General features: G+C 29.2%; 2 protein-coding genes across 2 annotated transcripts in view; both read left to right on the top strand.

The window, feature by feature from the left end:
- LOC136977430 (uncharacterized) overlaps positions 1-16,329 on the top strand; it is a 105,854-nt gene that overhangs the window by 25,620 nt on the left and 63,905 nt on the right. The gene's annotated exons all lie outside the window — the stretch shown is intronic.
- LOC136977428 (endosome/lysosome-associated apoptosis and autophagy regulator family member 2-like) overlaps positions 1-16,329 on the top strand; it is a 96,465-nt gene that overhangs the window by 60,977 nt on the left and 19,159 nt on the right. Inside the window, exons 13-16 of the mRNA XM_067272913.1 lie at positions 4,219-4,440; positions 5,230-5,350; positions 6,656-6,765; positions 7,611-7,687. Coding sequence (XP_067129014.1) covers positions 4,219-4,440; positions 5,230-5,350; positions 6,656-6,765; positions 7,611-7,687 — 530 coding nt within the window. The remainder of the gene's footprint in view (positions 1-4,218; positions 4,441-5,229; positions 5,351-6,655; positions 6,766-7,610; positions 7,688-16,329) is intronic.

Below are 16,329 nucleotides of genomic sequence, written 5' to 3'. Positions count from 1 at the left end.
CTTGCTAATTTGGATAGTTGTCTTTGTCTAGTCCCTACTGAGATAAATGGATTCTCCCTTCTAAGCATCTGCTCTATCAAGCATGTTTATTATCAATTTGTCCCATCGATGAATCACTAAAGTTCTCCGTGTCAACTCGTTCATACTTTATATAATCTCACACTATGTTTTATGTTGTAAGTAGTGTTTATTTTTCAGATTCATGAAAAGTTATTCAATCCATTTCCATTTTTTGGCTTTAGAAAATTGTATTAGTTACCTCAACTAATTATGTTTCTTCTGATATTTTAATAGGTTATTTTCTTCTAATTACATTTATATTTGTGTTCTACCTTTTAATAGACATGGTCAGAGTATCATGTGATATATTCAAAACTTACCCAAGAATCTCTTATTAAATGTCCTTTCTTTCAATGGGTCGCCAGGTCTGTTGTTGAGATCAAAAGTTACCTTTATTCTAACTGTAAAAATAAATACATAAAAATCTTTTTTACTTAAAGATTTTCATAAACTTATGTACTATACAGTTGTTTTTTTAGCATTTTATATACAATTGCTTTATAATTTTAAGAGTATATATTTTTATATTCTTATGTATATATTTTTTCAAGAAAAGTGTTTGAGGAATTGATTGTCACTATAAATTAGTTAACCATAATAAGGCAGATGGTTAATTTTATTATTATATTAATATATATATTTACTGTATTGTTAGATTGCATTGATATACAGTTTTTTTTTTTTTTGTAGTTTTTCTTTATTGATATATTCCAAATTCTTAAATTTTTGATAATCAGATTTCTAGCTACATTATTGAATATATATTTAGATAGTTACTAGATTAAAATATTTTATACATAAAGTATTTAAAAATTAAGTGAACAGACTTGAAAGATTTTTCCTGAAAAGAAATCAAAAATGTCCTAAGAACACAGATCTGGAAATGAAAATTTATGAGAAAACAATATACAAGTTGGAGTCCAGAAAATAAAAATATGTTTGGTTATAAATGGAAAAAACAATAATGATAGGAAAAGAGGTTTATTGAGTAATCGATACAAGACCAGTTATTTTTCTGCATAGTCACCAGTATGATTTAAGCAATTGTTGTAGCTCAACAATAGTTTTTGGATTCCTTTGTCATAGACTACCACCTCTAGTTCTTTCAGCCAGTAGTGACAGTTTCTTTTACTTTGTTATCCATTCCAAAACATTTACCACCCAAAAACTCTAAAATAATTTGTTTATTTTGTTCCAATTGATAGTACAGCAATCCTGGAACAATATATTTTGATTGCATTCAAAATCATTTGTGGAGCTTTGGACCTTTGGACCTTGGAGCAATTCATGATCCGATAGGTATTTGAATGCATACATTCATTTACATGGAGGACATTTCAATCATTTATTATAGCCATGTAATTACTAAATTTGGCTGTAGTAACCATTAGATTTGAACTAATCATATACCACAAAAATCTTTATTAACTACTTTAAATCCTAATATGCATTTCACCCTTTATAATGGCCCTCCTCAGACAGTCTGATTTTTTTTTCTTCAAGATATCAACCATAAATATATTGACACTTATTGTCCATTTACCTTTGACATTAAATTGCTTTACCAATAATTAATAATGACAACAATAACAAAATAACGTACATGTAAATTACTTGTAAAATTCCATTATATTGAAAGTTTTTCTTCACTTTTCCAATCACTTGGTGAACTTTGGAAAATGGATGCACAAACTCTCACTTTCTTCTTTTCATGGTTTAATACACCTTTTCATACAAACAACTTTTCTAACTTTACGCCTTTTTACCATTTTACTATTTTCTTGGTTTAATAAAACAATCACTTTTTTACACAAATAACTTTTTCTTGCTTTAAACTAGTCGCTTGATCTTAAACTAGTTGCTTTAAACTAGTTACTTGGCTGTGACATGTTTGCTGTACTCAATTTTTTTATATTTAAATATTTGTACTGTGATTTTTTTAATTCTCTTTCATTACTATCATTTATTTTTTTACCCTTTATTTTCTTTATATGTATATGTTATAATAACTGTTGTTTATATAATTTTTTCTGATTTTAATATTTTTATTGTTTTCAAATTAACTTCACATCCTTCTGTGCCACAGTGTCTTACTACTGCTGAATCCTTATAATTATATTTAATTTCACACACGTTTTCCAATTCAAACATGCAGTTTTCTCCCTGGTTATTATAGCCAAATTTAATAATTATATGAACATATATCTGGACACAGTGGCGTAGCTAGGATTCTCCGGGCCCGGTGCAAAACCAGATTTGTGGGCCCCAAAAAAATTTTTCGGGTCTTTTTTCCTGATTTTGGGGCCCTGATAAGTCTATCGCTTTCCAGGGGCCCGGTGCGGATCGCACCTACCGCACCCCCCTAGCCACGCCACTGCCTGGACAAAAAGCATAAGAATGCATTTATTATAGATTTAATCTGGTAATAACTGTCAATAATGCTAATAAAATATGTGTATTATCTGCAGGTGTATTAATATTTGTGATTTCTCAAATGTCATTTTCTGGTAAACTATTTATTTCCAAACCTGTGATTATAGAATTTTTTTATTATTTCTTTTCATGTGAGGAAGCACCTTTACAAGTTTGTTAAAGTAACTTTGAAACATCCCATATATAAATATATATATATATATTATATAGAAGGACTAATATATTGTTAAAATGAAGGAGTTTCACAAATCACCAAAGGTAGTAGATGAACAAAGAAAACTTTAATTGTACTATTAAGATAATGTACAGTACAGGTTCATATACCAGATGCCAGACAGTCTTGATTCTGACACGTGACACTTGTAATATTAATTATTAGTACTAGAAACAGATAATCATAATCATAAAATCATACAATGCGACAAAATCTGTAGGATTGGCGAAAAAATCTCAACACTGACCACGTGGTATAACACATATACAACAAAATAAAATAATCTAAAACTAAAACCTATAACTAATTATATTACTAAAGAGTAGGATAGAGAATAGGACAGATTGAGGGAATAGAGAAATGGGTAACAATGCTCTGTATCTGAATTCTTAAGGTGGTCACTTGTGCGTGGATCTTTCTTTGATGTCGAAAATCAGGGGTTACTGTTCTTGTCACTTCAGAATTAATTACTCGGTTCTAATATTCACGTTTTTGTTCCTTAGATCGTCTGATGGCTTCTCAATGGCTCTCTCTTCAGTAGTTTACATCCCTTGCTTATTTCACATGGTGCCAAAACGTACCGGAATAGCTGACACTCGCATCCGTCTCTTCCACGGCTCAAACCCCAACTGTCCACACATCCTCTCTATTGCCCTCCGGACTACATACCCGTCTATTGTTTCACAAGGTTCACTATGCCCATATAAGGAAATGAAGCTTGAATAAGGAAATTCCAGAAAAGATAGACAATAGAACAAAAGAGGAAAGCTATAAAAGAGAAATAGAAATAATAATAAAATATAAAATACGTGCATATAACTACAAAATACATATGGTGCACAGCCACAATATGTACATATATTAGTCCTTGTATATAATATATATATATTTATATAGAATGTATATAATATATATATATACAGTAATACCTCAGTTTTTGTTGACTTCAGTTATCGTCAGTTTTAGTTTTTGTCGATTTTTTTCACAAAAAATTTGTCTCAGTTTTCGTCAGTTTCCTCGGATTTTGTCGACATTCCCATGTATCCTCGGGTGTGTTCTTTTATTCCTCTGCGTAACTTCGCATGAGCAACATTCATTTAAAAATTCCTGCAGAATATGTTTCTAAATTCCGGTTGGAGTGCACACCGTTGAATGGCAAAAACGGCTGCTTGTCGCAGTAGTTTATGGTGGAAAGCGACATGGCATCCTCCATGGCTCAGATAGTTTCGTTTTGGGGTCCATTATGTGGTTTCATGATTTAGTATTAAACACTATATTTATTTTTTAATAAAATATGTTTTTGGTATGTATTTTGGAGTGTCTAAAACAAATTAATTGGATTTACATTGATTCATATGGAAATAATTGCCTCGGTTTTCGTCAGTTTCGGATTTCGCCAATTGTTTTTGGACAGATTATCAACGAAAACCGAGGTATCACTGTATAATATTGAAATAATTTTAGATATAAATCTATATTAGATAGATTAATATTGGTTTCATTTATTCCAGATGCATTCCATGTCCACCTGGTCATTATATCAAAGATAAAGATAGTTTACAATGTTTACCATGTCCCTCAAATACATATGTTTCTGACCCTTTTCCATATGGTATAAAATCTTGTAAACCTTGTGGGCCTGGTTTATATAGTGATGATGGACAGAACTGTCAAACAAATTGCAAATTGAATTTTTCAGATGGTCAGCATTACGATCTCACTTCTCTTCCACCGTATGTATTTATTTATTTATTTATTCATTATCTAATACTAATTAATATCTAAGTTTTAACTTAATGAATATTGACTGTTTAATAAAATTATATTTTTTATAATTAAGTTTTAATTTTGTTATTTGAATTCTTAGATGATATTAGACTTTTCCATTGAAATAAATATATGTCTTATTTTCTAAATTCCTTTGGACAGTAATATGTAATAATGGTACTCAATATTTTCACTTATTTTCAGCTGATTGCTATTTTTACCTTGAAAAGCTATAAAAAGCAATCTTATAGTTTAAGAATTATTATAAGTATTTTGTCTATTTATTTCTTATATCTTAAGACCATTGCAATTTACCATGTATGTAATCTATTCTAGTATTGTAAAATTTTATAACTTGTAAATTCTCTAAAAAAATAATTATAATTTAAATAATTGTAACTATAAATTATAATTCATAATTAGGAGAGTTTAATTAATTTCTCCAAAAATAATTATAATTAATTTATATTATAAATAATATTATAATTAAAAATTATAACTAATTTAAAAACATTGTAAATGTTTTAAATCCTTATTAATTGAAGTTTAAACAGTTAATGAAAAGTCACTCATTAAAGTTAATAATCTTAAAATATTAATCTCAGTTCTTATGAAAATTAAATAATTGTTCTATTATAAATTTTTTTATAATAAAATTTAATAAAATTAATTGTTAAAAAAGAAAATTAATAAAATTCAATAAAAAATGTATAGAATTACATTAATTACAATAAAATTGTTTATTTTATATTCAGATATATAGAAGTACATGGCAGTCAGTTATTTACATTTAGTGGTACCCAATATTTTCACTTATTTAATATAAGTCTATGTGGAAAATCTTTAGCTGTCTGCAGAAATAATGTAACTTATCATGTAAGTAATTGTTTTGAAACTATTTATAGTTAATATGAAAAGAATTCGTGTTATATTGGGAATTAGTTTTTAATTGAAATTTTGTTGTTATTTATATATTATTTTAATTTATATATATTTTTGTTAATTGTATCTGTCTGAGTGTCTGCTTAATTCTATTATTAAAATTTAAAATAATAATTATTACAAATTTTATTATTACAAATATTCAAACAACAAGTCAAAATCAATTATGTACAAAAAAAAAAATCAAAACAATTTTCTTTTTTTTCAACTCTGAACACACAACTAATTTAATCTCCACCAGTATCAACTAAATTCAAAAAAACAAAGAATACACTTCTATTATGAGTTAAGCACTTAACCATCACCAAAATACTGCCAGACAGTTTGGTCCAAAAGTAGATCATTTTTGATATTCATACTCTCAAGTTTGAATATCAAACTTGAGAGTATGAATATATTTGGGAGCTGCACTTCTCTGTTGAATTGGTGTGTTGTCCTTCATCTGACTTACAAAGTGTAGTGCCACACTATCCTATTTACATATTTCTGTGTGTTACAGGATCAGTCACATATGTAAGTGAATGTTTGTTTTTAATTTTGTATTTAGTTTATTTTTGGAGTTTTGGGAATTTTAGTTCTTAAAAATATAATAAAACATCCCAAAAAGGAAATAATAATAACTGAAAATAACACCCAAAACAAATTAACAATCAGACTCTGACTTCTCACAATATTAATTGAATATCATAACACTAAACTTAAATTGCTTCTCATGAAAAATTGTATTTTGAGTTGTGTCATGTTTTTTCAAGATGAGCAAGATGGGATCATTTTAAATAAAACTGTAACATATATGCATATTGTATGTATAAGAAATGTTTATTTTGACTGTGACACACATTTTTGACAATTACAATTAATTTTGAAAGTATTGAGAAAAACAAAACAAACAACTGTAACACAGTTTACTGACACACTGCTACATCATACCAATGCCTCATTACCATGTCAGTGGAGGTACAAACTTCAAGGCAACCTTAATAAAAAAAAAGAAATTAAAAAAATATACACATTGTAGTATGGAAAGGTAAAATTCAGATTAGTATGCAATATTTTTGAAAACTTTTGATTGACTTTGATCACTCTGGATATGGGAATACCCAGATATGGGAGAGTCTACTGTAATTATAAAATGATTATTCAAATTATAATATAATCAGTTCAAAATGAGATTATACTAAATTTTTCAATATAAATTTATATCAACTAAGAATTATTTATAAGTTTTTTAATTTATAGTCTATTGGACCACAACTTGAAGAAGATGTTCATGCATTAGTTTGCAGATCAACAATTATTCCTTCTCAGACAGATGGTTCAGATTCAGTGATGGCTTTCCAGGCAGTAAGGTAGGTTTGTATAAAACAATATATAGATACTTAAAATTATTTCAGCTGTGTAATTTATTGTTAATCATAGTTATTACAGCTTTTCTGTTGTCTAAAGTCACTAAGAGTATCTGTAGAAAACATGAAAAATTCTGTTTATGCAACAAACATATTCATTTGCAATTTTTTCTGAAATAACCAAAGACATGAATATACTTAACTTACCTCTGGTTTTCTCCTATTCATTTTCAGTACATTCAATCTGTGCTCTAATTGATATTACTACATTGAATTTTAGAAAATAAATCATCAAGGCTGTGGGCCAGATATGAAGCCTTAACAGGCCATATCCAGCCTGCAGGTCACCAGTTTGTGATCCCTGACCTCAACTTTTGGGACAGAAAAATCTAACAAAATTCTATTATTCTAAGCAATTTAATAACTATTAAATTTTTAAATTTATCATTTTAATGATATTTAGTATGATGCGTTGTGACCTCATGTGTCTTATTAAATCAATCAAAGGTTCAGTATTTTAAAAGTTCTTCATGAAAAATCATTTTACCTAAGCTGGGACAGACCTTAAATACCAATGATAGTTACTATGACATTTAAATTTTTTAAAAATTGATTGCTGGTACTAGTTATAATTATTGAAAATGCAGAATTATAATTGTATTATTTCAAAAATGTTAATTGCATAAATTTTCTGCATACATTGATTATTGTATAGCAAAAATTTGTATAAAAATGTATAATTAATTTTAAATTATTACATTGTTATTCCATGATAAAATTAATTTTAATATTAATATAATTTTAGACATGAAAATATACAAAAATAATTAAATTACTGTTTTCTTCAGTTTAGGTGATAATTTGATTGGAATTTCTCCACACCCAATATTAAGAAACATTTCTGTTGCTCCTGAATTTATTCAATGTAAGTTTGTAATAGCTCTATTGCATTTATTATTTCATTTTCTAGTAAATTTTTAATACTTTTGCAAATTTAAAATTATTCATTTCACTTCTTAAAAAATATCTGTGTGTAGTTAAAATATTCTTATCTATCAGAAATGAGTACAGGTAACCCCCATATAACACGGCACTTCTATGGTACGGATTCTCTCTAACACTGTTTGAGAATTGGGTAAAACCCTCGTACAACATGAAATGTAATAAAAACTATTAAAAGTGAACTTTATCTAATTTGAAATTAGGGAAATCTCCATACAACAGTTCAATAAACGTGATAAAGCTTTTAAATGTGAAAGATACCATATTTGACATTTTTCATTCAAGTATGTACAGTACATACTATCGGATTTTCCTGCACAATTTTCATGAACTATTAGTACTTAAGTACGGTATGTAAATTTTCTTTTCCTTCTGTCAATACACAGGGTCCTTCTTGTAGCTTGTTTCAGTGTTGCCAGATCTCGATGCTTCCGCTTTTGGTGTTGTTTAATTTATATTAATATGTATCACTTCTTAAGAAAATTTTAATAAAGATATTTATTTTAATTATGAAAATATAATAGCATGGTTTTTAATTTTTGGAACCTAACCCCCCTTTTCGTACTAGTTCTTTGTTTTGTATAACACGGATTCGCATAACATGGCAATTTTTTGGAATATAATTCCCATGTTATATAGGGGTTACCTGTATTTAAATAATTCTCAATAAATGATTTTATGAATTATACTTTTTTTAAAAGATATAATTTATAAAACAATTTATCAAAGATCATTTAAATAATAATTTATGGAAATAATAATTAAAAGGATTTACCAATAAAACTTCATAACAATGAATTGTGAATTTTTTTTTCATTTCTTGTAATGAGACAAAGTTTTTAAATGTAATAACTTTGAGAATTTTTTTTTAATTTTTTTGAAGAAATTTGGAATAGCATAACCTTTAGAAACAAAAATGTTGTTTAATTCTATTTATGATCCATGGTTCTCAAACTGGTACATCTACAGTACCTCTGGGGTATGTTGACTAAAAGAGGTTAATGGTCACCCCAGTTATTTTTATACAGGTGTTCAACCATCATCACTGGAGAGAGGTCACTGAATTATGATGATATCAATGACAAATGACAGGGTTTGTCCCATCTCTATTCCAGACATTCATTTCTTTTTGAAACCACATGGCCAACCTACAAGAAACATGGCTATGCTATTTAGTAATGCCTTACTGTCCTTATTTGTAAATTTTATTTTTTACTGTCTACTTGGACAATGATTATTAGTAGGACATTGTACTGTACAAGGATATGCCAAAATATATCTTGTTATAAAGAGAGGAGAATGTAATGAGGACCTTACAATGTACAGAACAATTTGGACAGACTAATCTTCCTCCAATAGTTTTATTAATTATACAGAAAGGAGCGACTTGATTGCCTGATTCATACAGACTACAATGTTCTTATCAATTATAAGAATAACAACAATTCTGCGATTACACTAGTAATTACTAAAAATAATAAACTAATACACGATTAAAATAGAAAAACTATACAATTATTTACAAGTTGGTACTAGTAGCCGTATTTCATGTTATACATTGTTACGAAATATGATTCTTTTTGTTAATCACACGTGGTTCTTAACTTCTCCTGTCACGTAGATACGTTAAAATTTAATGTAATAACTATCTTACTTGTGAAACAGGTGATCTTGGACTCTTCTTCACTATTTATATAACCCGACAGGTAGAACCACTGCTGGATGGAATTGGATTATTTCCTAAACGATTCTTCTTCCTTTTTTTCCTGGTCAACTGTTTCTTCTTCCCTTCGAACTCTTCTTCCTGTCCGGTGACAACTCAAATCCAAAAGCGAAAAGGTCAAAAAGGTAGCTCAACCTACGAGATGGTCCCATTTATATACCTCCATCACATGGATACACTCTTAACATGTGACCCCGTCTTTGACCAATTAGCCCCCATCAGTTGGTTTCACAAGAAAGGTGATGCGACATAATATTCTACGGACATTTACAAAAAGTAGATCCTGACACGTGGTAATAGAAATAATTTACATACGTAAATTGCAAGTACATCTAAAACAATAATAAAGTGACGCAGCACTACAACGTTAACTGGTGTTTAATATTTGATACAAAACTGACAGTTAGATCAGAAAACAAAACTTTTATTAAATTCACCTGCAGTAGTAATTTTTCCTGTACACATATACATATACGTGTTTCGGGTTGACACACCCCTCATCAGCAGTATTACCAAATACAGCTAAAACAATTAAATAAACAGATAAGACAATGTGTATACAATAAAACCCGACTATAAAATCAAATTTTAAAAGACTTACAGTAAGTACGTATCCTAATTGCTTGTACATAAGAGATATTTTTATAAATTTAATATTTGCCAAATTACTTAGGTTCATTCCTCTACATAAAAAAACAAAACTTACAATAAAATAATAGACTTTAAGATTACAATTAAAACCGATAAACACCAACTTACATCATAGTAGCTTTCTCCATGAACTTTACATCATCAATGATACCAAGTTTTACACTTATACTTTTTGCTGTTTATACACGTCATCAAGTATGTTGTCCCATGATTGGTGAATTACATGACCTAGGTTATTATTTGTTCTATTTCTTTTTTTTTTTATATATGTATATGTTCGTATAATTGCCTTTTATAATAATTGGATTCTTTCTTTTTAATTTTTACAGTTTTTAAGTCAATTTGGCACCCGTGGTTATTACCAATTTGGCACCCGTGGTTATTACAATGTTCTGCAACAGCAGAATTTGCATAATTCCCTTTGATTGCTCTTATGTGCTCTTTTATTCTAGACCCAATTTTCTTTTTGTTTCACCAATATAAGTTTTTGCCGGATCACAATCACAATTAAATGAATAAATTAATTCTTTGCTTGGAAAAGATCCTAGAAAACGAATACAAAATGAATTAAATAAGGAGTTAAAAGCCTTAAAAAAACAAAATTTGATAACTGAAGAAGATTTCAATAAGATAAAAAGTGAAAGCAACGGTATACCTAAATTTAATATTAGAGTAAAAACGCATAAAAATCCAGTTAAGTATAGACTGTTAATTGATGTTAAAAATTATGTATACTATAATTTAGAAAAATTTCTAAAGGATAAGCTTAATATGTTAGAAACTTCCGATTATAGCTTAAAAAATGTTGATATATTATTAAATAGACTAAATAATGGAAATATTGTTATAAATAAATATATAAAATTGTTATCTTTAGATATAAAAAATATGCACCCTAGTATAACAAAAAATAATATTAAGAAATCTTTGCAGAAAATTAACGCACCAGATTGGATTATTAAATTGTGTTTGTTAGTAATGGAAAATAATCATTTCAAGTATGGTGAAAACTTTTACAGTCAAACTGAAGGGATACCAATGGGAACATGCATAGGTCCACAACTTGCCAAAATTTGTATGATTGATATTGATAAAAACATTAAAAAGATGAATGGAATAGAATTTTATAATAGGTATGTAGACTATTGCATTATCTTATTTGCTAGAAAAACTAGCAAAGATTTAATTCTAAAACAAGCTAATTTAATAGAAAATACTATACAATTTGAAATAGAAAAAGAATTAAATAACAGTTTAAATTACTTAGATATAACCATTAATAGAACTGAGAATAATTTAGAATATCAAAAATTTATAAAACCTATGCAAATACCAAGGGTACTTAATTATAAATCTAATGTTCCTCGAGCTATGAAATTTAATATTTTCAAAATGTATATAGACAAAATTAAAAATAGAACAAGTAAATTAAAAAAATCAGAAAATAGAAATAGAACAAGTAATTAAAACGTTTTTACTTAGTGGTTATACCAGAAAAATATTAGAAAAATGGTTAAGCTGGATAAACAATAACAGAAAAAGAATTAAAACTTTTGATAAAGAGAAAAAATGTGTTAGTTTACCATATGTGCCCAAAATTTTTGAAAGAGTTAAAAATGTGTTAAAGGGAAAAGTTAATTTAATACCGGAAAAAATAATTTATTTAAATGTTACTTATACCATAGGTCTGATACAAAAATTGATTTAAAGGAAGAAAAAGAATTAATTTGTTCATTTAATTGTGATTGTGATCCGGCAAAAACTTATATTGGTGAAACAAAAAGAAAATTGGGTCTAGAATAAAAGAGCACATAAGAGCAATCAAAGGGAATTATGCAAATTCTGCTGTTGCAGAACATTGTAATAACCACGGGTGCCAAATTGGTAATAACCACGGGTGCCAAATTGACTTAAAAACTGTAAAAATTAAAAAGAAAGAATCCAATTATTATAAAAGGCAATTATACGAACATATACATATATAAAAAAAAAAAGAAATAGAACAAATAATAACCTAGGTCATGTAATTCACCAATCATGGGACAACATACTTGATGACGTGTATAAACAGCAAAAAGTATAAGTGTAAAACTTGGTATCATTGATGATGTAAAGTTCATGGAGAAAGCTACTATGATGTAAGTTGGTGTTTATCGGTTTTAATTGTAATCTTAAAGTCTATTATTTTATTGTAAGTTTTGTTTTTTTATGTAGAGGAATGAACCTAAGTAATTTGGCAAATATTAAATTTATAAAAATATCTCTTATGTACAAGCAATTAGGATACGTACTTACTGTAAGTCTTTTAAAATTTGATTTTATAGTCGGGTTTTATTGTATACACATTGTCTTATCTGTTTATTTAATTGTTTTAGCTGTATTTGGTAATACTGCTGATGAGGGGTGTGTCAACCCGAAACACGTATATGTATATGTGTACAGGAAAAATTACTACTGCAGGTGAATTTAATAAAAGTTTTGTTTTCTGATCTAACTGTCAGTTTTGTATCAAATATTAAACACCAGTTAATGTCCTACTAATAATAATTGTCCAAGTAGACAGTAAAAAATAAAATGGCTATGCTATGTTTGAGAGCACTGGTAGAAGAGATGGGAAGTATGGGGAGAATGACCTGGCTTACTTTCTCATGTGGCCCAATTATAGCTAAAGATTATGAGGATTATGGGCAGCCTACTGGTACATTGTACAGTACATTCCCAAACTGCTCATATTTTCCCATAGTCATGCACAATCTCCACAGCATAACATCCTCACAGTTGAAGATTTGACTCATTGCAGTAGGCCTATGGTCCATGCTGTTGCTGCAGGCTGTTGTGGCCAATGATCCTTGCTGCTGCTATCTTCATTTGCTTTCTTCAATAAATGTCACTCTGTTTGTGATGTTTAAGATCGGATAATTTTGGGTTTTTTTTCTAATTGTGATTTGCAAATTGAAAGTGGTTTGTGGAATAATTTCATGTGCATACAACACAGGAATTTTAGCATCTATATGATGGATAGTTGGCTGAAAACTAGATCCATTAGGGTTAAAGCAAGACAGCAATGCAAAAATAAAATCAATATATAACAGAGTGCTCTTAGTGATTAATCATAGTTGTCATATTTCTTTATGAATTCTGTTGATGTTTGTTTCTCATTAATATTCAGATGTAGGCACAACCTCCATGCTTGCATCATCTGTGCATACACCTGAGAATTCTGAAAAATTTCCCAGCACCCACACACAGTCAAATCACTACAAGGAACAGACAGAGATGGAAATGGATAACATGACACAAAAGCAATGTAAATACAATGTTTTATATTTGCAATGTGGATTTACCTGGACTGGAAACAATGAACATCCTCTTTCACAATGTGTTATCTTCTGCAAAGTTTTGTCAAACCATTCCATGAAACTGCCAATTCTGTTGTGATATCTCCACACTAAATATTTGGATCTTGTGAATGAACTGACTGAATTTTTTGAAAGGAAATGCAAAGAATTGAAAATGAGGATAAGTTGTTTGCATCAGTGTACATCAAGAGAGTCAAACAAAGCAGTGCTAAAAGCATTCTATCTTCTCAGCTACCTTTTAGCTAAATCAGCAAAGCCACAAATATTAGCAGAATCCTTAATTATGCTTGCTGCAAAAGACATTGTGGAATGCATGCTGGGTGACAAAGCACAGAAGAAATTGGACATCTCATCTGCCTCAAATGATTCTGTTTCACATTGTATTTGTGACATGGTAGATGGTATTGAGAGCGAACTGGGGTTAATACTATGTGTTGCAAATTGATGAATTAACTGATGTAGTTGGATTGGTACACATTCTAATTAGGTATAAATCAAACAATTCTGTTCATGAACATCTCTTTTGTATTCTCTAATCTATCCTTTTGATATACTTTCTAATGAAATATTCCTGAAAGGAATATCTCATTAGAAAGTATATCAAGAGGAAAAGATATTTTCTCTCTCATTGATAGTTTCATGTCCAAAAATGACATTGAGTGGTCCAAGTGTGTAGCTGTTTGAAGATGAAGCAAATGCCATGACAAAAAGGCACAGCAAAATTGTCAGTCACAATCAAAAGGTAGCAAATTGGATACATTGTAATATTCACCAAAATGCATTTGCCACCAAGAAAATGCCTGTGAACTTATTAACTGTTTCAATGAAGTGGTCAAAATTGTTAAAGACTGAGCCTATGAATGCAAGGATATTTACTTCTATCTGCAATGAAATGGGTCTTACACACAGAAATCTGCTGACTCTCTGAAAGTAAAGTATTGACACACATAATTGTATGATGAACTTTTTTTATTTTTGGAGCATCCTTTTGAGTTGGGGAATCATCTAGAATCAGTTTGGATCCAAAGAATTGCATATTTGGCAGATATTTTTTCTCACCTTAATGAATTAAATTTTGGCTTTTGGGATAGTTTTACCACAGTATTCAATATTGTTTAAAAATCAATTTCTTTAAAAAAGATCTTCCTTTTTTAAAAAATAATTGATGAAACTTCACAGTTAAGAATGATAAGTTCAACCATTGTTATTTTATCTGGACTGCATTTCATCAGAGACAAAGACTACTGGGTTTTATCTTTGTTATTCTTTATTTTACTGCATTTCAGTTGCAATCTTTTGGTCTAACTTGCACTCCTCATCAGGTGTTACATTTCTACAAGTGGTAGAAAACACATTTATTACATTAATTATTGTAGTGGAATTTTTACAAGTTACATGTAGTTATTACAATTTTTTTACATGTTACAAGAAGTTATTACAAATTATATTATTACTAATATTATAGTGAACTAACCTTTTTTACATTTAGACATTCAGTTACGAGGTGTTGATGTTTTGTCCCCTAAGGCATTTCTAATAGCCTTTCTGTCGGTTTACTTGCTTTTTTTAGTCCCTCCTATTTCCTCCCATACTTTGTCAATCTCCATGCCATTGTTTAAGTTTATGGTGTTTATTAACTATTGCAAAGTGTTCTTTGAGTTTTCGTAAATAACTGTCTTTCTCTTTGTGGATTATTTTTACACTTTTGATATCGATTGTACATCCAAATTTGCTGCAGTGATTAGTCCATGGTGATTGGTTATATTTGAGTCTGATTGCTGCTTCGTGTTCTTTTATTTTGGTTTTGAGTTGCCTTCCTGTTTCTCCTATGGGTTAATGTGAGCTTAGGTATACAAAATGGCGGCACTTTCGATAATCTCGAATGCAATGACTAAATGACATACGAAGTAGAGGGAGCTGCTGACGATTGTGTCGTGTTATGCAAATTAATTTTTGAAACGCTCCTTGTGAGGAGACACGATAGGAGAATTGTAGATTTTGCATTAATACTAAATTTGAGTTTTTTAAAACTCTTAATTTTTCGATTTATTTATTTATTAATAGTAATTTGTTAAAAATGGGATCGTTTAATGTTGATTCCGAAGAATTTTGGGCTGAATGCACCTATCAATCGTTTTTTCAATTGTTCGAATCTGACTTTTCCGAATTGGGTATTGATACCCGAATTGATAAAGGTTTTAAATTAGCAGTAACGTCAGGAATACAGCACGTACGGGATGTGTGTAAAAAGTGTTCTAATTTATGTAAAATAATCTATCGAATTGACAGAGAATCATGTGTTATGCGATGCCAAACATGTAGAAGCAATTCTTCAGCTTTTGAGGGAACGTTTAAAGGAAAATGCGGCAAAATCTCATGGAATTGAATTTTTTCGTTTATGTGGCATTACATTGGATTAGACTGTTCTACTACAACTGCTGCCTTAGCCTCAGGTATTTCTAATAGAGCTGGAATAGACTGGTCAAACCACATCCATTTTGTAATGATGGTTGCTATGCATAATTTAACTACATTTAAAATTGGCGGGCAAACAAAACTTTAGAAATAGACGAAACAGTCATATGCAAATGCAAATGTGAAAAAGGACGGAAGTTGAAAAGTACAAAATGGGTTGTCTGTGGAATATGCAGAGAAGACAGGAACTGCTTTATTTGTCAAGTGAATGATCACTCCGAAATCACTTTAAACTGGATAATTTCTAAATTTGTTAACTCAGGGAGTACAGTCCTGACTGACGAGTGGAAAGGCTATATGCATATAGACGATCTGCATGGAATTGATATTGAACATAGAACAGTCAACCATTCAGAA

The sequence above is a fragment of the Centruroides vittatus genome, unplaced genomic scaffold (genome assembly GCF_030686945.1).
Source record: "Centruroides vittatus isolate TY-2023 unplaced genomic scaffold, ASM3068694v2 contig_459, whole genome shotgun sequence".
NCBI lineage: Eukaryota > Metazoa > Arthropoda > Arachnida > Scorpiones > Buthidae > Centruroides > Centruroides vittatus.
This window is presented reverse-complemented; position numbering and strand designations above follow the sequence as displayed.